This window comes from Cinclus cinclus, chromosome 10, assembly GCF_963662255.1.
Source record: "Cinclus cinclus chromosome 10, bCinCin1.1, whole genome shotgun sequence".
Taxonomy (NCBI): Eukaryota; Metazoa; Chordata; class Aves; order Passeriformes; family Cinclidae; genus Cinclus; species Cinclus cinclus.
Genome location: NC_085055.1, coordinates 1,282,655 through 1,308,111, shown reverse-complemented (window position 1 = coordinate 1,308,111; position 25,457 = coordinate 1,282,655). Strand labels below are relative to the sequence as shown.

Here is a 25,457-nt window from a genome sequence, read left to right as displayed (position 1 = left end):
AGCAACCAGCCTGGCACCCCACGCTGCAGCCTCCTCTCGCAGGCCATGGCTGTCCTCCCTGCAGAGCCAGAGTTACAAACCCGAGCTTTCCACACACCCCCTGACCTTTACCTGCTGGCCTTTCTGCCAGGGCTGAGAGGAAGGGTTGTTCTGCAAGGTGTGTGGGGTGAGAGCCACGTCCCCAGCAGGATTCGGGGTGCCCGGCGCTGGGATCAGCTCACAGTGTCCCACTGTCCCTGCACTCTCCCTTCTCCCCATTCCTCTGTGGGAGGGCACCACACTAAGCCTTCCTTTCTGGGGACAGAACCTCTCTTTGCAGATCGAGCCAGATCTGACTCCAAACCTGCAATTTTGGGAGTTGTGCAGCGTGTCACCTGCTGACCTGGGCTCGGTGCCTGCAGAACAAAAGCTCTCCCTGCTGCTGTTTGCACTTTGCACAATATCCCTCTGAGTACACTTCCCATATCTGGGCTGATACGGTGGGAGATACTCGCTGTGGTATCTTGCACTCACAAAGGGAGGATCAGCACTTCCTGCTGGGGGTACAGCACATTCAATATTTATCGAGCTCTCACACCTGGAGGCCTGTCAGGATTAAGCTCCATGGTACCTGGTGCTCTAAAACCCCGATAAGAGCCAGTCCCACTCCCCCTGTGCCATGTGTGTCCCTGCTCACCACCAATGTCACCGTGCCCAGAGCTGCCACCCCGGTTATTTTAAGGATGGCAATGACTTCCACACAGGTGTCACCTTTCAGAACTCTCAAAAATAGAACTATAGAAAGTGCTTCACGTAACCCTTACCCTGTAAAGCCTTCCCAGTGGAGGGGAAGGGACCAGCCAGAGCAGCAACAGGACATGGGAGTTTTGGGACTTCACTTGGATTGAAAAAGAAGTATAATTAAAGGTTTATTTATAGAGACCCTTTTTCCTTCACCGACTGCACAGTAAATGGATTGAATCATAGAACACAGAACCACTGAGGCTGGAAAAGCTCTCCAAGACTGAATCCAACCTGTGACCAATCCCCATCTTGTCCCCCACCCAGAGCACTGAGAGCCATGCCAGGCCTTCCTTGGGCACCTCCAGGGATTATATTCTGAAATTATCAGAATAATCCTCATTTTATACTCAAATAGAGGTTTGTTCAGACAGGCCAAGCTGCAAGACCATCCAGATCTCTGGATTCTAGAATCATGGAATGGTTTGGGTTGGGAGAGACATTAAAGTTCATCTTGTTCCACCCTGCCATGGGCAGGGACGCCTTCCACTATCCCAAGCTGCTCCAAGCCCTGTCCAACTGGCCTTGGGCACTTCCAGGGGCTGTTCCATTGATTTCAGCCCACTTGATCACAGCTTTCCCGCTGTTTAATAAATCTTTGATCAATAAAAGGTAATTCTGTCAAGGTGGTAAGGGCAGGACAGGAGTGATCACTTCTGTTTGCTAACGTGTGAAGATCCCTGTGGAAGTGCCTTTGGCCAGTTCTTTATGGGGATCAGAGCACGGCCCTGTCCCTGATTCCCTGATTCCCTGAAAACCAGCACTTCCCAGCTGCGTGTCCCCAGTGAATCAGAGGCAAATCCTGTCTCTGGTTTCCAGTCCAGCCTCCCCTGTTGCATGGCACTCCAGAACGTGTCAGGACAGCAGCACAGCTGATCTGGCACGTCACTGCTGCAAAAGGAAATGAAAATAAGTACAGATTTATGAAGGAAGGCCCATTTCTGGCACCAAGCACGGATTTCCTGGCTGACTGCTAATACCAAAGTGCAGATCCTCTATTTTATATCAGCCAGGGGAAATCCCAGCAGTTCATGCCACAGCATTAAAACACAGGGTTCTAAAAATAGCATTACAGAGCTGGACTGGAAACAGCAGTAAAAACGAGAAAGGAAACCTTGTCCTTTTGTGTGCTTGGTTTTTTTTAAGCAAGAATGTTAAAGTCAACCCCGAGAGCTCATTTCAAAACAACAGGGCTTGGAAGGTGAGCTGGGAATATCAAAATAGCTACTGCACAGGGACATTTCTCTGTTTAAATCCTACATTTATTGAAGATTTCCAAAAGTTGCCTCTCTAAAATGGAGGGCATTTCCCAGCCTCCTTGTTCTCCATCACAGTTCTGTCATTCCTGCTCAACCACGTTCATTTATCCCGTGATCCTGATAATTAATCCACATGGATAGACTTGGAATTCAGATATTTCACTGTTTGACCTGCAAATTCATGTCCTGATACAGCCCAGGTCCCTCGTGCTGTTACATTCCCTCAGACTCACAGGGAAAAGAAGAAACAGGGAAGAATCTTTCCTGCCTGAGGGCCCCTTGGGAGACCACACAGGAAAACACATCTCATTATCCCACCATAACGTGGGAAAAATCCAACATCCCCCAGGCCAGGGAAGTGATGTCAGGGGCTGTAGGTTTCTCACAGTTGAATTAAATACACAACACCCACAAAAATCCCAGCTCAGTTGGCTGGGACTCGCAGTTATCCCAGGAAATCAGCAATCCTTGCAGCACTGCTGACCCAAGGGGATCCTCCAGGCCTTCCCCCGGGTGACTCCCTCGCAAAAGCCTCTCTGGCAGGTTGGGAAAGCAAAGTTTGTGAGAATTTCTCGTGGTTTTCCCCTGGAAAAAGAGTTTCCCAGGAATTAGGCTGTCCAAAAGGAAGAGGTCAGTGGGATATTTGTACAGCTGGCTAATCAGGTTGCCTTGGTGTGGATTTTCCAGAGCTCTGGTTACTTATGGACCTGCCAATCCATTCCCAAACCTGACTCATTAAATTCACTCAGTAAGCACTTCAGTATGGCAATAGCCAGCATTGCTTTTCCATATTTTTTAGCATTCTTGCTAATCCATAAAATTTAGCAACTCGGAATGAAAACCACAGGAAGAAAGAGCTAATGAGGTCCTCCCATCAGGGTCTGTTTATACAACTCTCATTAATGTTAATTGGCCTTACAGAGACACAGCAAAAAGAAAACAGACCCTGGAAGATGGAAAAAAAAATCAACTTGAGGCAGCCAGGTAATGACCTCCTTTCCACAGCCTCGCTCAGTCCAACAGCTACAGCTCTTCTAGCTTTACCCCCCCCAAAAGCCTCGAGACACGTTGCAGATGACCAGGCTGCCAAAGACACTCAGTCACATTATTTATGCTGTCACAGCACATGATTTAATAGGAAAAGAACAATAAAATCCAAACCCACAACGGTATCAGGGGAGCACTTGAGTTTCAGCATGCATTTGATTTGCATTGACTAAGAATGAAATTCTGAAAAACCTGGTCTGGGGAAGGTGTCCCTGCCCAGGGCAAGGGTGGGTCTTTAAGGTCCCTCCCAACCCCAGGCTGGGTTTCTGGTTTGGATCAGCCCTGGAGCACCGATGAGATCAGAACAAATCCAGCTGTGGCCGGAGGAAGCTGCAGGGAGTTGGTGCCCGTGGCTGGCGTGCAGCCGAGGTGTCCTGGCCAAACAAGGTGTCAGGAGCCATCAGGGAGCTCCACGGGGATGTGGCATTCCCCCCCCCCCCCCCCCCCCCCCCCCTCCCCGGCAGAGCTAATCTGAGCAATCTGCTGTGCTCTCCTGCTAATCCTGCCCTGCTCACACCCAGGGCACTGCCCTCAGCTGGACCCTGAGCCTCTCAGTGCCATCCATCCATCACTGCTGGGATGGGGCTGCAGCCAAACCAAGCCCTCAGCTGAAACTCGTTCCCATAACTATTCAAATAAAGCATTTCCATAACCACAATCAAAAACTGCCAGCAGTTCGTGGAGTGACAAAGAAAGGCTTTCTCAAATAAATTTCATGAGAAGGAAGGTGAAAATGTGGATGAGAGGTTTTGCTGGGGGACACATGAAGCCAGCTTTTGATGTTTAGCTGATGTTTGTCCCTGTGGGAATCATAGGATGTGATCAGATGGAATACATTGGGATGTTGGGACTGTGCTGTGCAGGGCCAGGAGCTGCACTCGATGATCTTTGTGAGTCCCTTCCAGCTCAGGATGTTCTGTGATCCAGTAAAACCTGACACCGAGGCATCAAAAGCCTTTTACATGAAGCCCACAACAAAATTTAAATCACAGATAAGGCACATTTAAAATAAATCAGGTTTAGGGTTTTTTGAGGGAATTTTTTTTGTTATTATTGTGACTACACAGCAACAAGCAGCAATTCCTGTGCCCTCCCATCCCACCGGGATGTCAGCAGTGGACATGGCACTGAGCTACCACTCCTCAGCCTCCTAAAGGAGATCATTAAAGTTCATTGTCAATTAAAGCTCCAGCAGTGTGGAGGTGCCAGGGGGCTCTGGGACCTCCAGACCCCTCCATTGCATCACTCCGTGTCCCCAGGCAGCATCTGCATTTTCCCACATTGGAAAATTAAACAGAATAATGAACTGGTGTTTCCCAAGGAGAGGAGCTCCCCAGCAAAATGCTGATTCTGGGAATGCTGGAGGGAGGAAGGGCTCTGCCAAGAGGAGGGAAAGAGCAAAGGCTCCTTCCCAGCCCTACTAGGAGGGTGCCAGGCACACACATCTGTGCTCCTGGGCCTTCTCCAGCTGCATTTTGGAGAATGCTAGACAGGAAATTGATGCCACAGGGCAAATATTCATTCTTGCCTACTTCCCTCCCAAAGCAAGCCCAGATTTGCCCTGGCTAGACCGGCTTCCTGCGGAGCATCCCGGGCAGAAATGATGAAAACGCGTGTGAGATGGAAAAACAAACAAACAACAGCCTGCCAGATGTTTGCAACACGCCCAGGAACACAGAGCTCACAGGAGCAGCTGATGCCCACGCTGCACTTCCAAGCCAGGCTTGGAGAAGCTGCCAAGTCCAACCTTCAAGGGAACACCCCATTCCCACTGAACCACATCTCTGCCACACCTCAACCCCTTCCAGGGATGGTGGATGCTCCGGGTGCACGAGTGGGGTGCTGGGTGCTGCATCCCCGCGCGGCAGGGAGATGAATCCTGCCTCTTCCCGGCTTGCATGCTGTTGTGGGGGATGATGAGGGTTTTGGAGGTATCACATCTCCTGGGCGCCACACCATATTCCCTGCGCCTGGTTGGGACACTCGGAGCAGCTCAGGCTGAGTTTTGTTCCTGAGCTTTATGGAGCGACAGCCTCTGCCGGGGAGAGCAGCCCGGCACCTTATTCCCCGTTTTCCCAAGGTTTGCGTCCTGCTGGGTGCCCCTGGGGCCAGCCCGAGCCCTGGGCAACCCGAGCCGTGCAGAGACCCGGCTGAGAACAAACCCTGGCAGCGTTTGTACATTCAGTGCCGCTCTGGGCGGTGTTATCGCAGCCTTATCAGTGACAAATGAGCCATTAGAGCTGCTCGGCTGTGCTGCAGCCCCTCGGGAGAGGAGAAGGACACGGGGAACAGCCCGGGAGGAGCAGGGAGCGCTGCCTGGAGCGCTCGGAGCGGGGCAGCTCCGTGGGATCCCAGCCAGCCTGGGTAAAACCTGAGCATGAGCAGAACGATGGGAACGGCTCACACGCCACGTCCTGGTGTCGCAACAGCCCCCAGGAGCAGGAGAGCACGGCTGGGGATGCTCCCGGAGCTCTGCGGGCTCCTTCCTTCTGCCGGGGTTAAAGCAGGGCCAGCAGCAGCTCCCCGAGAGCAAACTCTGCCTGCGTGCAGCAATTCCCGGCTCCCTTCAGGAGGGGTTTTTAGCACCAGCTCGCCAGAGAGCTCCGACCTCTGTTCCTCACAGCCGGGGAGGCAAACAAGAGCATTCGGGAATGTTTGAGTGTTTCTGCTCCCGGCTAAAGCTGCTGCTGGTTCCCCATTCCCCCCAGCCTGCCCAGACACAAACTGTCCCCGTGGTGCTTCCAGCAGGTGCCCCAAAGCCAGGACAGGGACAGTCACACTGCCATGTTCCACACAGGACAGGGACAGTCACACTGCCACGTCACACACCTCACACCTGGCCAGGGACAGCCTCCTTCAGGGGGGCTGCACATCGACCCAGCCTGTCCAAGTGCAAGGGAAACCACGAGATGTTGGAAATGGGAGCAGTGGGAGCCTTGGATACATCCTCATGGAATGCTTTGAGCTGGAAGGGACTTTAGAGACCATCCAGAGACCCCCCAGGACACCTTCCACTGTCCCAGGCTGCTCCAACCCCAAAGTCCAACCTGGCCTTGGGCACTGCCAGGGATCCAGGGGCAGCCACAGCTGCTCTGGACACCCTGTGCCAGGGCCTGCCCACCTTCACAGGGAAAAATTCCTTCCCAATATCCCACCCAACCCTGCCCTCTCTCCATGTGAAACCATTCCTCCTTGTTCTGTCCCTCCATCCCTTGTCCCAGTCCCTCTCCAGCTTTCCTGGAGCCCCATAGGCTCTGAGCTCTCCCTGGAGCCTCCTCCTCTCCAGGTGAACATTCCCAGCTCTCCCAGCCTGGCTCTAGCCCTGGAGCAGCTCCTTGGACTGACACCCCCAGCCCAGGACACACGGGGTACCCTGAATACAAACCAATATTCCTTCTTTCCCTGCTTTGCCGCTTGCAATAATTATTGCTCTTTGTGCACTACAATGGCCTCCAGAACGTGGTACAAACATGGGCACTATAAACACTTGTGTGGTTTTATCAAACAGTTCCAAAATGTGCTTCCCATGCCTAACGCTCTGGAAAATGGACAGGAATGAGACAGAAAGCACCTGGAACATCTCTGTCAGCAGAGACTTCTGAGCTCAGCAGATCCCAGCTGAGATTATCTGGAAAAGGCATCAGTTGGTGCCTTGGCCTCGGTGCTGCATCCCAGTGAAAGCCAAAGCCCTTTGGTCTGACTGTGCAAACACCGAGTTCATGGGAAACAAACAGGAATTTGATTCCATAGTGGTATTTACTGCAGCACTTCCCTCTCCTGTCCTTCCTGTGACCCAGCCGAGGGTGTTTGGGATGGCTCTCAATGAACACCCATCCTGGGGGCAGCAGCATGAGCAGGCCAGGCTGGGCAGGGCTTGGAGCAGCCTGCTCTGGTGGAGAGCAGAGGTGGGAACAGCCAGGAACTTCCCCACCACGAGCGATGGACTCAAAGAGATGTCCAGTCTCCAGGCTGGGCCAAGAGCCGGGCTCAGAGCTGGGCAGCAGACCCACCCTCTGTACAGACATCATGGGTCACAGAGCCATGGAGTGGGTCGGGAGGGACCTTAAATCCCATCTCATCCCACCCCTGCCACTGGGGACACTTCCACTGTCCCAGGGTTCTCCAAGCCTTGCCTGGGACACTTCCAGGGATCCTCTGGATCACCTCCAGCAAGCTGCAGCCGTGTCCTGCCAGGAGCCCATCCCAGAGCAGCTGCAGTCCGTGGCTGTGGGGTGGATTCCTGTCCCCATCCAGCTGCAGAGAGCGAGGCTGGGCCCTGCTGAGCGCAGAGGTACAGGGAGTGCACAGAGTGCACAGACAAACAAAGCCCAGCGTGGATCAGCACATGGGAATGTGCTCCTCATGCACGGGGAGAAGGCAGGAGATGATTTATCACAGCCTAATTACGCATGAGACAACTTGTACCCGGCTGGTTGGACAAGAGGAAGCCCGAAGAAAATTGAGGCAACAACAACCCTTAGGTCAACCTGACATTTGTTGTTGGGTCTGTGGGAAATTATTCTCACAAAAACAGACTTTGTAGCCAGAAGAGAAAAATAAATATTAATGCAGAGGATGTGCTGCGATGGTTGGATGGTGATGACACGGTGGGGATGGAGAAACCCCAGGGGCAGCCAAAGGTGCTCCCTGTGTCCATCCCCCAGTTCTCACCCCTGTGTGAGAACCTCAGATTTCCACATTCAAAACTACAAATAAAAAGCTCCCCAGCCCCAGGCTGGGCAGGGGTTTGGTGCTGGGATCACGAGGCTCATGCTTTGTGCTCTTTGCCTCCCATGACTCAGCTCCTCACAAGGCTCCAAATTCCCCTCCAGCAGAAGGAAACCCAGGGTGAGTCTGTGCCCACCCTGCTGCCACACCGAGGGCACCCTGGCCTTGTCTCACTCTGCTTCTCCCAGCAGAGGTGAAACAAAGGGTTTTCTTTTTTTTTCCCCCAGGCAAAACTCTAGTGAGCTACAGGAGAGCCACAGAAATCCTATGCAAGTCCTGGGAGAGCCACACAGCCCTGGCACCTTGCTCCCAAGAAAGCTCTCACTGCATCCATCCGTGGTCTCACTCATCTCCTGCACCTCTCCTGCAGCCCCTGCAAGTCACAGACATGGATTGCAGCGGGTAGATCATCCAGAATCCTGGATTTAAGGGGGTTTTTACCCCTCTCAGGGACATTGCTGTGGTTGGAGCTGGGCTCCATCTCTGCAGTTTCCCAGTGCAGGCTCAGTGCAGCCCTGAGTGTGACCTCAGAGCTGACCCTGCTGTGAGCAGGACCTTGGTTCAGACACCTCCAAGGCTCTTTCCCACTGCCAGGACACCTCCCAGGGAACCTTCCCACCACCACCACCAACTGCCTGCACCTTCCTCAAAGCCACTTCCCCAAAGAGCCCTGCAGAGCTCTGCCCAGCAGCCCCCAGCTCCTGGAAGGAGGGCACAGGGAAGGAAGATTTCCCACTCCAGGGTTATTCTGGACAGCCCCAGAATCACTGCACAGTCCCTGTGGCTGTTCCCCAGCCGCTGGCCAGGGTGGCTACCTCAGGAGCAGTGTTTGTGCCCTGTGGGAAGGGGGGGATGGTCTGGCTGTTCCCACAGCACCTTTGGGCTGCTGACACTTGAGAGTCTCCTCCAGGAACAGCTCCTGCCCTTCTGCCCAGCTCCCAAATCAGCTCCTGCTCAAGCTGTTCCTTCCTCCTGGCCTCTGGGGCACCTTTATCCCTCTGTCCAGAACAGGCTGTGACAGATCCCAGGCACAGCAGTGACCTGGCAGAGGTGACCTCACCCTTCACTGTCACCCACATCACTGCCCTGCTGCTGCCTCCCGAGCTGCCCTGACCTGGCAGTCCCCAAGAACAGGGTCCCCAAGGAGTTCCCCCTGGGTACCCCCACACCCCAAAGCCCCCCTGGCTTCCCAGGGGAACAGAAGCACCACTCATGGCCAGCCCGGCCCAGCCCAGCAGGTCCCTCTTGGCCAGGACACCCCTACAAGGCCACCAGGTCCCCCATGGGCTTTTCCCAAAGGTGTCACCGAGGCCATCCCAACAGTGACACAGCCACATCCTTGTCACAACCCCTCCCATGTCACCCGGTGTCATCCTCGAGCTCTCCACAGTGCCAGCACCAAAAGCAGGGCAAGAGGCACGGGAAGGATTTATCCCAGCTGGGTTTATCCATGGCACCCTCGGGGACACGGCCAGAGCTGGCCCGGGTGTGGCACAGGGACACGGGAGAGGCAGAGAGCTGGAGCTGGCACTATTGCACCATCCCAGCACAGGTGTCACCTCACCTGTGTCTACAGGGCCAGCAGTGGGGATGTCCTCGGCAGAGCTGGGCTCTGTCCCATGTCCCTGTCGGGAGCAGCATTTGGGGACAGGGAAGTTCTCAGGGCTCTGCCCAGGTGTCCCTCGAGCAACCGGTGCCGCCACGGCCCTGGCGCACGCAGGAGGCAATTAACGTAATTAGGGGCTAATTAACGTAATTAGGGGCTAATTAACGTAATTGGGGGGCTCGTTCTGCTCCTGCCGGCTCTGCCCCGCTGCAGCACCGCTGCCCGGGGAGCGGGGAATGATCCCGGGATGGATGGATGATGGATGGATCATGATGGAGGGAGGGGCACCAGTGCTCAGCTGGCCGGGCACTGGCGGTGACAGGGACAAGGGGACACAGCCGGGATCCCCAGGATGAGCCATGGGGCCAGCTCATGGTGGCACAGAAGGGGACACCGGGCCGTGTCACCCAGGAGGAGCTGCCCTGGGCTCAGCCCCCGCAGGTGGCTCGGACACTCAGCACGTTGGCGAGGAAACACCAGAAATATTTTGAGTGCATCGTCACAGAGCTCCCTCCTCATCCCACAGCTCCAGGGAAGGTGGGAAGGGAAGGCTGGGGCAGACCCCTCCCAGGGAGTGTCCCCGGGCACGGGGCTGTGGAGAAGGACCCAGAAAAGCAAAACCCCATTACAGCATCCAAGTTAAAAAACACAAGTGACTTTGGAAAGTGGGAGGGAAGACAAAGTCCCAGCTCGGAGCAGCTGTCCCACCTCCCACTCCCATCCTGCTCATGCCAGACCCAGCCTGGGCAGAACCTGGAGCGAGGGGAGGACTCAGCACAAACCCAGAGAACAGCAACCCTCGTTCCATGGCTTTGGCTCCGAAGCCAATCCAAAATCTCCATTTGTGCAGAATTTGGCCCCTAATGCCACACCCTGGACACCTCCAGCCCCTTGGTGACTTGACCTTCCCTGAGGCACCCTGCATTCCTCCTCCCTGACCCTGGTACCTTTCCAGAGCCATTCCCTGGGATGTGAGCCGTGGTCAGGAGCAGCTCCACCCCGCACATCCCAGCTGGGAGCTCCCATCCCACCGTGCCAGTGTCTCCAACTCCAGTGGAAGCTCTCCCACCGCCGCCAAGAGCCTCCCCAGGCATTGGGGTCCCTGGAGCCAGCTGGCTGTGCCCTCCCCTTCTGCTCACCTGAAGCTGAGCTGATCTCAGGTAACCAGGAGTCATCCAGAGGAGAGGAACCAGCAGTGGGGTGCTGGTGGGAGTAGGGAATTCTCTCCCAGGAAGCTGATGTGGAGCAGACACAGCTCCAGGCCCAGCTGAGTTTGGGGAGAGCCCCAGGACACAGAGCCTGAGGGTCCTTCCCCATCCCAGGGAGCCACCTGAGCCCCACAGGAGCTCCCTGGAGGGCAGCCAGGGCTCCCCAGCCACACCTGTGGCTGCTGCAGGAGCCTGGAGAGGGAGAACAATTCCTTGTGAAGGTCTCAGTGAGGACAGGGCACCCCAGGTACATCCAAAATATTACAGAGTCAAAGGGGTTTGGGAGGGAAGGGACCTTACAGCCCATCCTGTCCCAGTCCCTGCACAGGCAGGGACACCAAGTGACAGACTGTGTGTCCCAGCCAGCCCTCCCCACAAACCATACTAAGCTAATCTCTTCTTAATTTTCCTTGATTTTAGAAAATGATCTACTTGTGTTGTCCTGTTTAATAATTCAAAGTATGAGCAGGGGGTAGTTTTGTGATCTCTCTCTCCCAGTCCCTCTAAAATGTGACCATAAAAAGTAGTGTTTGGGAGAATGTCTTATTTAATATTCTTGGGATGAAATGTGGTTCTGAGTCCCTAGAAACGGCCATGCTGAGATCAGGACGCGACAGGCACAGAACGCCACAGAAACGACACCCACAGCCACATTCTGAAACATGAACATTTACTAACATAAATAAACAGTGTTTTATAACAAAAGGCACAGTTTTTCAACTATAAACAATGGAAAAATATGTACAATTTCCACATAGGGAATCAACCAGCAAGTGCACAGTTGGTCACTTCAGACTTCCTTCCTTCCAAGTCATTCCACCAGCGAGGAAGCGTCCAGATTTTATTTCCCCCCACACAAACTATCAGATGGAGACGGTGCTGCTGACCTCTTCGTACTGGATAATAAAATAGGGGTAGCTCTGGTCATCGTTGAAGATGACAAAGATCTGGGGCTCGAAGTAATTGTCCACGCAGGAGTCGTAGAGGTCGCTGGTGACGCTGCCGGGCTCCACGGGCGGTGGCCTCCTCATGGTGTGGTTGCCCACCGTGTACTTGCCCGTGAGCACCTTGGCCAGGAACATGAAGTGCACGCCCTTGGGGGAGCGTTTGGAGAAGTTGTGGGAGTAGCTGGCCTTCTTGGCAAAGTAGCTGCCCTGGCCAAACATGGTGGCGTGCTTGCCGCAGACCCGAGGGTCGAAGTTGTGCTTGCAGATCCCGTCCACCACGTCCTGGGATGTGCCATGGAACAGGTGCCTCTCGTTCATGATCCTGTCCAGCCCACACATCTTCTTGGACATGTATTCCTTTTTCCTGGAACACAAAATGGAAAGTGAGGGTGGGCATTTGCTGCAGGTCAGCCGGGGAAAAGCTGTTTTCATTAGGCTATCACCCTCTGGAAGAGCTGAGCTGGGAGAGGAGATACAAATCTCTCTTGCAAAATTCCTCCTCTAGGAATATCCATTATTAAAGAACTGCAATTGCATTCTCTTACCTTTTATACTTTTCCCAAAGGAACTGGTTCTGCACTCGCAGGATTTTCAAAATCTTGTATTTGGTCTCCGGCACAGTCTTGTGGAACAGGTTGTAAATGGTTCTGTAGCTTTTGTCTTCCTTCAGAACAGGCACTTGGATGAAGTCCTGAGCTGGATCCATTCCAATCCAGGTCTCGGGGTACAAGCTGGGAGAGGTGACAGCAGCTGGGGACAGGTCGTGTGCGGAGGCAGGGTCGGAGCACGGGGAGGGCACCACGGAGCTGCCACCCAGGGTCCTGGGAGGGGACAAAGGCTGTGCTCAGACACCCTCAGCAGCCTCCAGCCACCTCCAGCTCATCCCCAGCCTGGCTGAAAAGCCCCTGATTACCATGGCAGTGTCCAAGGCCGCGTTGGACAGGGCTTGGAGCACCCTGGGATAGTGGGAAGTGTCTGCCTGTGGCAGGGTGGCATTTAAGGGTGGCACTGGGTGGCATTTAAGGTCCCTTCCCAACCCAGGAAGACTCTCACTGCCATTTACACAGCCAGATGTGGATTTGCATTTGCAACTAGTTATTTTCCTGCCCCTCCTCTGGGAATGCTGCCTGGAGAACCGGCAGGGCTGAGGGAGGGAGCTGTGGTCAAGAAGCCCCATGGATGCCAGAAAAAAAACCCTTGGAAAACCCATCCACGGAGACCAGCAGGACCCTGCTCTGACCCTCCTGCAGCTCCAGGGAATCCTCCCACTCTGGAAGCTGCTGAGCTGACACAAGTGACCTTTGGGGTTTCGGCTCCCCTGATCCCACCTGGGTGAGCAGCCCTTACTCAGCTGAGTAAATCCTTGCTCCCTGGAGTCTCCCTCCTCCTAAGGGGAACACTGGGACCGTGTGGCACCTGGTCACACCAGCACAGCTCCTGCAGCTGCAGGAACTCATGGAGGGAGCTTCAAAGTCCACCAAGGAGGATTTTCCCAAAGTATTTCTCCAGGAAAAGCTGCCAAGCCCCGCAGTGCCCCGGAGCAGAGTCACTGGCAGCTGCCAGAGCCAGGGTGGAGCTGCTCTCCAAACCCCACAGATGGCCAGAAATCAAATCAAACCCAAGGAAAAGCACTGGGAGGAGGGAGTTTAGTGAAAAAAGGTCTATTTTTAAATCAACACATGGAAAGCTGTGACAGCCCTCCCACTTCCCAGGGCAGAAACACTCCCTGAGTGTTCACTGGCTGCTCCCTCCTGCTCCAGGCCAAGGCCAGGATTCCCTTCATTTGCATGGATTTGACTTAACTCAAAGTTCTTCCCACTGCTTATTGACAGCTGAGCAGAAACCCAGAAATTTGTTCTACAAATTACTATTAAAATAGCAATCAAATACCAAATTTGTTTTTAACTTAGTTTTCCTCTTTGATGAGCAAATGAGTAAAAAAACCATTCCTGTAAAAAACATTCATCACTCACACTGGACTGGAAGACCAAGCAGAGATTGCCAGTAAATCACGGATTAATGAGGAAGACACCAAATCCAATAAAAATCCTGCAATTCTTTGGTGTACTTTGTTCAGTTCCTCTGACCAGTGTAAAGTATATTATTTATTCTACAGGGGAAACCATTAAAAAGCCAACATTTTTCATTCCTATTCAAGGACTCTTTTTCCAATTTTATAACAGATTTAAGCAGGTGGAAGGTGAGGGAAAGAACAAATCTCAGGTAGCATCATGTGGGAAGTGGAGGCAACACTGACTCCTGAAGGATAAATCCCATAAATACTGAAAATTCTCTTGTTCTTGCCAAGAATCCATATTTTTAAGTGAGCTTTGCAAGGGGTTTGGATGACTAAAACCAGAATGAAGTTTGGTGCAGGACAGAACCTCAGAGTTTAGTTTGTAGGTTTGCTAGCTGGCACACACAGTTCTGGTCAATCACTCACGAGTGGGAATTAACTGGGAATTGCATCATTTCAACAGATCATTGTGGTAAAATAGTCCCAGGCAGCAAAACACGGGGAGGAGCCCTGAGATCCTCATTTTTCATTAGGATGGGAACCAGGACTGCTCCAATCAGCAAGTCCACTCTTGTATTTTTACTGGCATCTTCCAGTTTCTCTCTAATAACCTGGAGTTTCCTTCCTGTCCAACCTTATCTAAAAACACCTCCCAGCCCACGTGTGCTGAGCTGTGACCAAACCCCAGAGGGGTGAGGGCTCTGTGAGCACACCCAGTGCTCCCAATAAACCAGCACAGGATGGTTTGGGCTGGCAGAACCTCAAACCCCACCCAGTGCCTCCTCCTGCCAAGGCAGGGACACCTTCCACAAAGCCAGGATGCTGAAAAACAGACAGGAATTTAGCAAACCTCATGTTCCAACACCCACGGGCTACATTACAAATTCCAACAAGGAGTTCCTCAGATCAGTGTGACTTTGGGAGCTGTCAGCACCACCCAGATTTTGGATTCTCATTCCCACTTCCCACCCAAGAGCACAGGAACACAAGTGCCCCGTGCATGCAGGGCAGTGGGAATTGGCCAGTTTTGGGATACCTACTGCAGGAAGGGCATGAGCAGCACGCAGGAGCGCAGCAGGGGCCTCCTCTTGATCTCCCTACGGAAGCAGGAGTTCTGCTGGAAGCCATCCCTGATGTTGAGGATGTATTGGTTGTGCCAGGTGACAAAACGAACCTCACGCAGCCCACGGCAGCTCGCCTCCTCGATGAGCCTCACCACGGGCTGGACAGGGGAAATGGGGGACAATGGGGGAAAAAACGAGGGAGAAATGGGGGAGAATGGGGGGAGAAAATGAAGGAGAAATGGGGGGAAAGCAGGGGAGAAAATGGGGGGGGAAATGAGGGGAGAAATGGGGGAGGGAAATGGGGGAGAAACAGGGAAGGGAAATGCACACGTGAGAAACCACACACTCCAAAATTCCTGTTCTACACTGCACAAACCCGGGCTCTGCAGTTCTCCTCACAGCTCAAGCACCCTCAGTGTGTTATTTGTGCTATTTCTGCCCAACTCCCTCCAGTTCTCACACTCAGGAATTATTTCTGGGACTTCCAGTGAGGTTTCATTCCAAACATCAGCTGTGCCCAGCCCAAGGGCTGCACCTCACAGCTCTGGCAGTGCCTGTCCTGCCTCAGCAGAGCTCTGGGGACAGGGAAATCAATGAAAAACTGCCCAGGTAAATGGAGGTGCTGTTCTGAAGGCTGCAGAAACTGTCCCGTTGTCATGAAAACAAGTCAGGCTCCAGAAGGCTTTCCCTGGCATTGCCACCAGCTGGCACAGCCCTCGTGGCTCTGATGTTTTCAGGGTAATTCAAGTCACAGGATCACAGAGCATCAACCCTGAGCTGTCCTTTTAGTCTCTGTTCAACACTAGCTCTCATCCTCACAGGAACTCCAAATCACTTCCCCAAGTGTGCAGAGGAACCAGGCTGAACGTGGAGGTGTTTGGTGAGTGCTCACAGAGACTTTGGGATCGCAGGGCTGGGAAGGAAGGGGCCATACCTCAGAGTACTCTCTCCAGCCAAAGTGGTCCCTGCAGAAGTATTTCCACACCGTGTAGCAGCTGGAGCTGGAGCTGGGGCACGAGGCTGTGGACAGGCGCCGCATTTGGTCGAACTCTGCACTTTCATATAATTTCATGTGGTTCAGATCCACCCAGAACTCCTGGCCCCTGGGAAGAATGGGAGAAACAGACAGTTCTCAACTCTTGTACCCCATTAAACCCATGGCTTTCAGCACAGAGGGACAAAGCTTCAAACCCAGCAGCTGTCTGAGGGGTAAAATCCCAGAATGGTTTGGGTTGGAAGGACCTTAAAGTTCATCCAGTGCCACCCCTGCCATGGTGACACCTCCCACTGTCCCAGGCTGCTCCAATCCCAATGTCCAACCTGGCCTGGGATACTTCCAGGGATCCAGGGGCAGCACCACAGATTCTCTGGGAATTTTATTCCATGGCCTCCCCACCCTCCCAGGGAATAATTCCTTCCCAGTATCCCATCCATCCCTGCCCTCTGGCAGTTTAAAGCCATTCCCCTCTCCTGGCACTAAGTGCCCTTGTCAAAGGTCCCACAGAGACTCTTCATGAGGTGGTGAGAACAGAGATTTCTGAAGAATTTCTGCTCACCGACTCACCAAACAAAGGTCTCTATTTATAAAATAAAGCAGTTCATTGGAACTATTTGCACAGAGAGAATTAGCCCGTTGAACTCTCAGAAGAACAGGGCACACAACCCAAATTTGGTGCTGCAGAACAGCACAATTCAAAATAAAACTCCACGAGTTCTCAACAGCAGGACGTGACCCCACGAGTAAGTTTCATTTTCTCTGTTCCCTAAATGTGCTAAAAGAAATAACAGAAAGGTATAAACTTTCCAGGACACTGGACTGAGCAGGTCCCTCGACTGGCAAGTGTTATAGTGTTATTAACACCAATAGATTTTTTCAGATGAGTGCAGCCAAAATAAGGATATTAAGGGTATTATCCTTCCACCCTTCTGAACTCTAACCCACGAATCCCCCAGACTCTTTCCCTTCAGCAAGACACCCCTCTCTAGAGGTTATGTACAAACAGATGAGCGGGGAAATGTGTTTTTAAGCACTCTAAAAACACGTGTGGTTTGCAGCTCCTCTCCGAGTTCACGGACGTGTCGCGAGTTACCGCAAACAGGTTCAGATAAAACCAGAAACGCTGCGAGCAGCAGGAAATGAAAGCAGCTCCCATCAGAACAGCTGTGACACACAGCACGGCTCACACTCAAGCCCTGCCATGCTGAAACTGGTGATCTTCTCTCTCTGACTAAACCAGTTCCTCTCTGCTCCCCCCGGGGAGCTCAGGGGCTTCAAAGAGCCCCAAAGGCATGAGAAGGTTTTGGGGTTGGGAGAGCCACACTGAGCTCAGTGACTGCAGCACTGACACTTCCTGGAGACACCAAAGCAGTGAGATTTCATCTTGTTTATGCACTTGGTGGAAGCTGCAGGGGAAGGACTCTCCCAGAGCCGAGCCCAGCTTTGGGTGGGAGACTGACTTTTGGGTGGGAGACTGAATGTTTAAACTCATTCTGTGTGAAACAAAACGGCACTTAGGGGATTTGGGCTTCAAAAGGTCACAGAAATCACAGATTTGGTTAAATTGGAAAACCATGGAGTCCAACCATTCTCTCAGCACTGCCAAGGCCACACTGACCCATGTCCCCAGGTGCCACATGCCCAGGGCTGTTAAACCCCCCCGGGGATGGGGACTCCACCAGGCAGCCTCTGCCAGAGCTGGGCACCCAACCAAGAGTTTAACTTTGAAGCACAGGTACTGAGATAGCAACAGCAGAGCTCAGACAACGGAGCCAAAGGTGCTCCCATGAAAAGGAAAGCGTGAGGAAAAGACCCGGGGAACACTCCCAAGGGATGTTCATCAACAGCACGAGTACAGCAGCAGGCAGGACTGGGCTGCAAGGCTGGGCCAGGCACACAGGAACCTCCGCAGCAGGGCGAGAGCACAAAGAACCCATCTGAGCCTCCACCTTATCAGTGTTTGCTCAACTCAAACCCAAGAGAGGGCTACCAGCGCCAGGGCAGCACATGAGTTTCAGGTTTTACTGAATTTGCCCCCTCAAGTCACGCTGCTTCTCTCTGTGGTGACCGTGGGCCACGTGGGAGGTGACACCTCAGACTGGGGAGAGATGCTTCAGACACATTTCCCTCTCAGCTTCAAGGCTCCATCCTCAGGGGACAAAAGAATCCAAAAGCAGCGACTTTGCTGCTTTTCCTGTGTTTGTTTTTTAAAGGTTGGAAAGTCTGTTTTTCCCTGCCTTTACAATTGGTGACTGGGGTGCTTGCAAAAGCAATCTTCTGGAATTTTCACAGCGAGGGGGCCAGCTTTTAAACCTGAAACAACTGCAGACACACTGGCCTATATATGTGTGCGTGTGTGTATATATATACATATATATATATACACAGCTTAGATGAGTGCCTGGCAGGGAAAATAAAAACAATAATAACAACAACAACAACAACCTCCCAGGTTTGGATCAGGAAGTCCTTGAGGCAGGGCTGCTGGACGAGAAGAGACTGTACCACAAGTTGTTTGTTCTTCCCAAGAACCCACTCCTGAACACGAGGTCATGGGTTGGGGGGTCTGGGCTGTGAGGCACAGGTAAGTTCTGAAACTCCACAGCAATGAGGATGTTGAACACATGCCCCTCTCCCATGGACTCCTTATTCCCCATTAACTCAAACCCAGCACACTTTGTGTTTGCAGGGCAGCACAAACATGGTGTCCCTGTCCAGGGATGTGTTTGGGAGAGCTTTGTTTAATTGTTAAATCTGTAGAAGATGCTCCTGCAGGGCCGTGGGACTCCATGACGTTTAAGGGTCCTTTCCAACCTAAACTATTTATGTTTTAGAGCAGCATAAGCACAGCTCTGAATGGCTGCAGAGCTGCTACAGGCAGGGACACTTTCCACTGCCCCAGGCTGCTCCTTGGGCACTTCCAGGGATCCAGGAACAGCCTCAGCTGCTCTGGGCACCCTGTGCCAGGGCCTGCCACCCTCACAGAGAATGATTCCTACCCAATATCCCACCAATCTCTGCCTTCTGGCAGTGGAAATTCATTCCTTCTTGCCCTGTCATTCCAGGCTCTTCCTAAAAAACGAATGCTCCATGTCACACCATCCCAAACCAACTTCCCAGAAAAACCCCACCCCAAACCACTCCTTTGTACACCTGACTACAAGAATCAGATTCTCAGTTATTACTCAGGTCAAATCCTTCCTGATTTCAACAAATCCGAGTACCCGGCAGGAAGGAACTTCACAATCACTGCTCCTGCTGAGCAAATCACTGTCCCAGCCCCTTTGTGTCCCCCTGGGATGGGCAGTCCTGTCACAGCACTGTGCCTGCTGCCTTACCTGGGAGCAGCTCCTCAGAGCAAGCCCTGATCTGTGTCTCAGGAAGAGCTGCTTTATTGCCAGGAACAGCCTGACCTCAACCTGCAGCCAGGTGACAGCTGTTCCCCAAACTGCAATCTGTTTATTGACAGGAAGCAAGAGCAGGGATGGCAGTGATTGCTGGATCCCCACAGCTCCACACAGCACCCTGGGTCTCCCTGGGTCTGTACAGCTAGAAACCAATTAGCTCCACCTCATCTGGAAATGGTGCTGCAAAAAAGGAACCCACACAGCACAAAGCAAACACTTCTAAAATCACTTCACAGTTTTATTCGAGGCTCTGCCTTGCATTCCTCCTGGAAAGGAATGAAAAGCAGCTCCCAACCACTCAGAGGGTATAGCCAAGAACCTCCCCCAAGTCCAGGCAGAGGGACTTTCAGCTGGTTTCCCATCTCCCTGTTATCACTAACACATGCCTTATCTCACACACTGTGGCACTGTGTGGATCACAAAGAAAACTTCTGAAATTTAACTATCTGATGGGCCAAGGACCTGCAGAACTCCCCCAAAAAGCTGCTCCCCCAAGAGGGTGTGGCTGCCCCTGGATCCCTGGAATTGTCCCAGGCTAGGTTGGACACTGGGGTTGGAGCAGCCTGGGACAGTGGAAGGTGTCCCTGCCATGGCAGGGGTGGGGCTGGATGGGCTTTTCCAAAACAAAGCACTCTGTGATTCCATGATTCTATGCCTGAAATGCCTCCACCGTGCTGTGTATGATTTTGAACACGTCAAGCACATTCTGTCAGCACCAGAGGAGCAGGCATCCCACACACAGAGGAATGAAGGAAAACCAGTTACCTGTACATTTTGTTGTGTCCGTGCCTTTCCTTCCCCGTCCCTTGACATGCCCCCTGATAACTCCAGTGGAACACTCTGTATTTATTTGTAATGGAACCACTTAGGTTGGAAAAGATCTCCAAGAACACCGAGTCCAACCCTGCCCACAACACTGAGTGCCATGTACAATAATTCCTTGGACACCTCCAGGGATGGGGGCTCCAAACCTCCCTGGACAGACCCTCCCTGTGCCTGACCACCCTTTCCATGGAGAAATTCCTGCTGATATCCGAGCTGAGCCTCCTCAGGACAGCTTGATTTTCCTCTTGTGCTGTTGCCCTTTACTGACTTCACCCCAGAACAAGCAGTGTGCACAGAGAGCAGCTCCCTCTGCAGCTCCTTGTCCCTCACTCATTCCATTCTGGCCTCTCTTCTAGCTAGGAGCCATTTCACAAAACTTACAGAAATTACAGGAAAAAGAAAGACAAACGAAAGAAATCAAAGCAACAGCAAGAAGCTGCTGTGTCAGGAGAGTTGGGAGCCCCTTTTTGCCAGGAGAAAGTGGAATTTTCAGCCACAGCAGGGGAGACTGATGGGTCAGGAACTGCAGAGTTGTTTTAAGCAAATCCTCCTGTAATCTCCAGTGCTGCTGCTTGTTTTGAAAAGCAATGTGTGCATGATGGGACAGGTGTGTGTGTGTGGGGAAACCTGCTCAGCTCCTCAGCCAAGTATTTCCCCTTAGCAAAGAACAGCTTAAAATATCCCAACGTGGGCATCTCCTGCTGGAAAGCAGCACTTGGCACTGCTCTCTCTTTGCTGCAAGCTGGAACTTCTCCAGGGCCTCTCCTCACATCTATGAAGGAAACTTTTGAGTATTTCTTAGTACTTTAACCTGTTTAAGTTGATGTTCCCCCATTTGCTTAGATAGCTTGGTATGTGGCTTTACATACTTGGCAGACTGAAGAATACAAAAAAACCTGAGTAATTTATGATAAATACTCAGTTTGAGGCCAAACTGCAAGAGGTAGCTGAAGGAGTTGCGTTGCAAACTAACTAAACAAGGTTTACCACTCCTGAGATCACATTCCCTTAGGTGAGAGGCAACAACTTAATGAGTGTTTTACATGACTCATCTCAATAACTTATCGCCATCATTACTCGTCCCAATAATTAAGAGGAAAGAAGGTTTATATAAATAGCTCCTTGAAGAACGCCCTAATTTAGAGCTCATTCCCTAATTGAGCTGATGGCCAACACTTTGTGGAAGGGCCCAGATTACAGCAGTCCCACTGAGCACACCCCAGAGCGTGGGGGACAGAGAGCAGCAGCCTTGCTGGCCATGCAGAGTGCTGAGCAGGCGTTTCCTCTGCCTGCCAGGGAGCAGACAGGCCTGCAAAGCTCGTCTGACCACGGGAGATTAATGGCTTTAACAATAATGCTGGAACCATGGGACACAGAGCTGGCTGGGCACGTTCACAGCTCCCCGAGCTGCCAGGGGACACAGCACAGGGACACTGGGCACCAGCCTGAGGGAGGGACCGCGGGGAACTGGGGACCCCCCCCCCCCACACACACCTGGGCAGGTTCTCCTCAGACAAGGTGATGTTGCATAAGAAGAAGCTGGTGGTGATGCACAGTAGAACTTTGACCTCCCACCTTAAAACCCGCCTTAAAGCCTTGGCAAGTCAAAGTTCTAAGGAGGATCAGACTCAAAGCTTGAAATCAGAAGCTCTGTTCTTAGAGCTTCACTCCAAAGGTCTCACTGACACTCATCCAGAAGTGAAGCTCTTCCCAAGACTGGAAGGGATCTTAAAGATCAGCTCATTCCACCCCTGGGACAACCTCCACTGTCCCAGGCTGCTCCAAGCCCCATCCAGCCTGGCCTTGGGCACTGCCAGGGGGATCCAGGGGCAGCCACAGCTGCTCTGGGCACCCTGTGCCAGGGTCTCCCCATCCTCACAGGGACGAATTTCTCCCCAGTATCCAATGTAAATCTGCAGTTTGGCAGAAGCCACCCACCCCAGGCTGCTCCTCTCCCTCCCCTCACACTCGGGCAATGTCCTGTCTCTGGCACACACTGCCAGCCCTGACCCCGGCTGGAGCAGACAGAAATCCATGACCAAATCAGAACCACCACCAAATCAGAATCCAAATGAGAGCCACCACCCCAGCAGGCTGGGACCTGCACACCCAGTGCAAGGGAGATGTCACTGCACAGCAGCTTCCCAGCCTGGGGGTGACTAAGCCATGACCAAGCTCTGTGTCCTTTACCATTAATTAATCACTCCCAAGTCCATCCTTTAGGACACAGAGCTCATGTGCAGTGATGGATTCAGTGACACAACTTCTAAAAGGAAACCATTTGCTCATTTGCACAGAGCTCAAGGTTAAATCATCGAGTGGGCTTGTCTCTGGCTGTGCTGTTTTGTTTACAGAAATCATTTCTAACACTTGGGAAATAGAAGTCCCTCTGTTGTAAAATACAGCAAATTTTATCTGCTATGTGCATAGATTTTTCAATTTTTTTAAAGACTGTCATATTTCTTCAAGACAACTCTATGAAATATAGTTGTTCCTACTACATATCCTACTTTATTTTGATTTTCAGTGTGGAGTACCCATATTCTGATATTGCCATCACTAAAGAGGCCCTGGCACAGGGTGCCAAGAGCAGCTTTGGCTGCCCCTGGATCCCTGGAAGTGTCCCAGGCCAGGCTGAAGCAGGACTTGGAGCACCTGGCGTAGTGGGAGTTGTCCCTGCCATGGCAGGGTGGCACTGGGTGATCTCTAATGTCCCATCCAGCCCAAACCAGTTTGAGTCTATGAAAAAGGTTGAATTTGGTGTCTAATCCAACGTGAAATTAAGTGAAAGTAGAGACTAACGCTGACTTTAAGTGCTAGATGTGGTCTCTGGTGCCAAATGAGAAATCTCAGCTCAATACATGAAAATAAAGTATTGAGAAAGCAGGGGTATACTTCCTTCAGGAACTGAAAGGAAGAAGAGGCAGCAAGCAGAACTCCAACGGATTTGGGTGGCAAAGGCAGTGTGAAGTTTTCACTCCAGAAATGTCACTGTGAACTGGAGTTGTGCCAGCCTGGCAAACTTCTCCTCTCTTATCTGCCCTGCCACAATGTACACCACACACTTCCTCCAGAAAAAACAAACAACAACAACAAAAAAAAAACCAGGCTGCACCCTGCACTAACTGGACCCTACAAACAGCACCCTTCCCCACTGCTCCTCAAACTGGAACCTGCAGGGGAAGAGCTGAAGCAGTTTTAGCTCTTGGGGTGCAGGAGCCCACACGGGTCACACAACCACATCAACCCAACAGCTGTTGCTAATATTGGAAAATGTGTCAATAAACACAGCTCTTTATAGAGAAAACAATAACTTCCAGTAACTGCTTTAGTAGTGGAGATGATCAGCATTTCTGCCAGGGTAGCTCAGGATGCTCACAAGGAATTAGCTGAAACACCCCCATTTACTGACAGTGACATTTCCCAAGGTCTCCCCAGCTCTGGTTTAGCTGTTTGGGATGGAATGATGCAGACTGTGCTGGGAGTGCACAGCCAGGCTGGGCTCACAGTGTCACAGAGCAACTGCTCTGTCATTCCTGTCCCCAGCACTGCCAAGGCTCTTTCATGCTGCCACTTTGTCCAACACAGAGAAAAGACTTAATTAGGAACGCCAAGAACAAGCACAGCATTCCACAACAGTCTCTGAATTCCTACAGAGCTGAAGTTTCCTTATTTCACACACTCCAAGTCCTCCAGTTTCAAAGTGCACATTGAGTGCTGTTTTACAGTTTTACAGGTGTACAAGAATTTTTTGCCGAGTCAAACCTGTTGGATATAAATCAGGAAACATCATCCCAGGGTTTATAACACACTTGGATACAAGTATCAGGAAAAAAAAAGGCACATCCTATTATGTTTCTGCACCCTTCCCAGCAAGGGAGTAAATTGGCAGTTACCTACCGATACTTGACTTTGATCTTGTCGTTGTCAGGGTTGCAGTAAAGCCTTTCCAGGTGCTCCTGGGAATCGTTGGCCACACTTTGCCACCTCTGGGTTTCTGTCCTCCTCACCTGCCAGTGATAGGGTAACACTGTGTGATGTTTGGGACAATCACTGCCATAAATACAAGTGCCCTGGAGAAAATCCACACAGATTTCAATCCCGTCCTCCTGGTGGGTGTGATACTGCAGCTGGTTCAAGAGCTCAAACACCAGGTCAAGGGAAGCTTCTTCACTTTTATCCTGGAATATCCCAGCACTGAATTTATTGCTTGGGGTCAAGTTGTATTGCACTGGACAGCTGTTCTCCTGGAGTAAGCCAGATGTGTAGCTTTCCAGAACCTTGTCAGGGAACAAAGGACAAGCTGCACCATCACCAGCGCTTGGGTGCAAAGGATGATCCCGGAATGATTCATTACCATTATCAGCAGCAGTTCCAGGAGTTTCTGGGGAGAAACCCTGCTCTCCTGCCCGAACATCCTGCTCAGGATGCCCGGGGGAAGGACGAGCTCCTGCCAGCTGACCCTGCACGTCTGGAGCTGTTGGCATCAGCACAGTCACATTATTTTCTGTCTGGGGACAAGAGGTACCGAGGTCCAGAGTCTTTTTCACAGCAGGTTCACACAAATCACGCTGGCCTCGGGGCACAAAGACCCTATCCAAGGCCCCAGCTCCCAGCAGGCTGGTAAAGATCGGCCGCAGAGCCCGCAGAGTTTGTGGGTCCAGTCTCTTCTGCACTTGCTGCTTCTTCTTGAAGCAAGGCTTCACCGCCGGGATCTTTTCAGACAGCCTCACCTGCGGAGAAAAGTCCTCTGAAGGAGAGCACTTCATTGCTGGGCAGGGAGCCTGGGGCACCACGCACGCTGCCTGGGGGTCGGTGTCCATCGGACACACAGACTTCGCTCTCTCCAAATCACTTTCCAATGTCCCGGAGCCTCCCAGCAATCAACCTAGGGCAGAAAGGAAAACAAGACAGTTAATCTCTCTAATTGCTCATGGCTGACACGAACAAGATCACCCCTGGAGAGGATTTCGAGCCAGCAGCAGCGAACTCCTCCCCTCGCTGTGACTGCGGGTAGCCCTTAGGCACGTAAAGCATGAGAACAGCTAAACTCCGGCTAATTAATCCCAAACCCACACTCCTCATCCCCCCGCACACGCGGGCTCGGAGACACTCAGGCACGCACACACGGTCCCCCGAGGGTGGGCAGGAAAGGGGGATGGTCCCACGCCTCCTCCCTGTCAGGATGTTCAACAAACAAGAAAGAGCGCTCGGGTTCATCCTGTCCCACAAAAGCGAACATGACAGCGCTCATTTCTGCGCCTCCCTCACACGCAGACCTGAGGAGCATGAGACGCATCCACCCCCCACATTTCAGACGTTCCTGCACCGTTTCCTCTCCCACCGGAGGAGCAAACCCACACATTCCCATTCCCATTCCATCCTCATGCGTCCTCCCTCGTGTCACCTCCCACATCCCCCGGCAGCACCGCTGCCTGCGCCGAGACCCACGGCAAAACTTCCCACGGGCTTCCCACGACGCCATCCTGGAATTGTGAGGAATTCCAGAGCTCACAGCCCGTCCCTGTCCCTGTCCCCGCCCTCGCTGTGGCACCGGCTGGTGACACACACA

At 52.4% G+C, this 25,457-nt stretch overlaps 1 protein-coding gene across 1 annotated transcript; it reads right to left on the bottom strand.

The window, feature by feature from the left end:
- Positions 1–11,491: 11,491 nt before the first annotated feature.
- TIPARP (TCDD inducible poly(ADP-ribose) polymerase) lies at positions 11,492–24,758 on the bottom strand. The gene is made up of 5 exons (XM_062499350.1): positions 23,786–24,758; positions 15,591–15,759; positions 14,633–14,814; positions 12,121–12,396; positions 11,492–11,939 (listed from the first exon to the last, which is right to left on the bottom strand). The coding sequence occupies exons 1-5, from the start codon at positions 24,706–24,708 to the stop codon at positions 11,492–11,494; spliced, it is 1,998 nt and encodes a 665-aa protein (XP_062355334.1). The 5' UTR covers positions 24,709–24,758.
- Between the last annotated feature and the right edge of the window lie 699 nt (positions 24,759–25,457).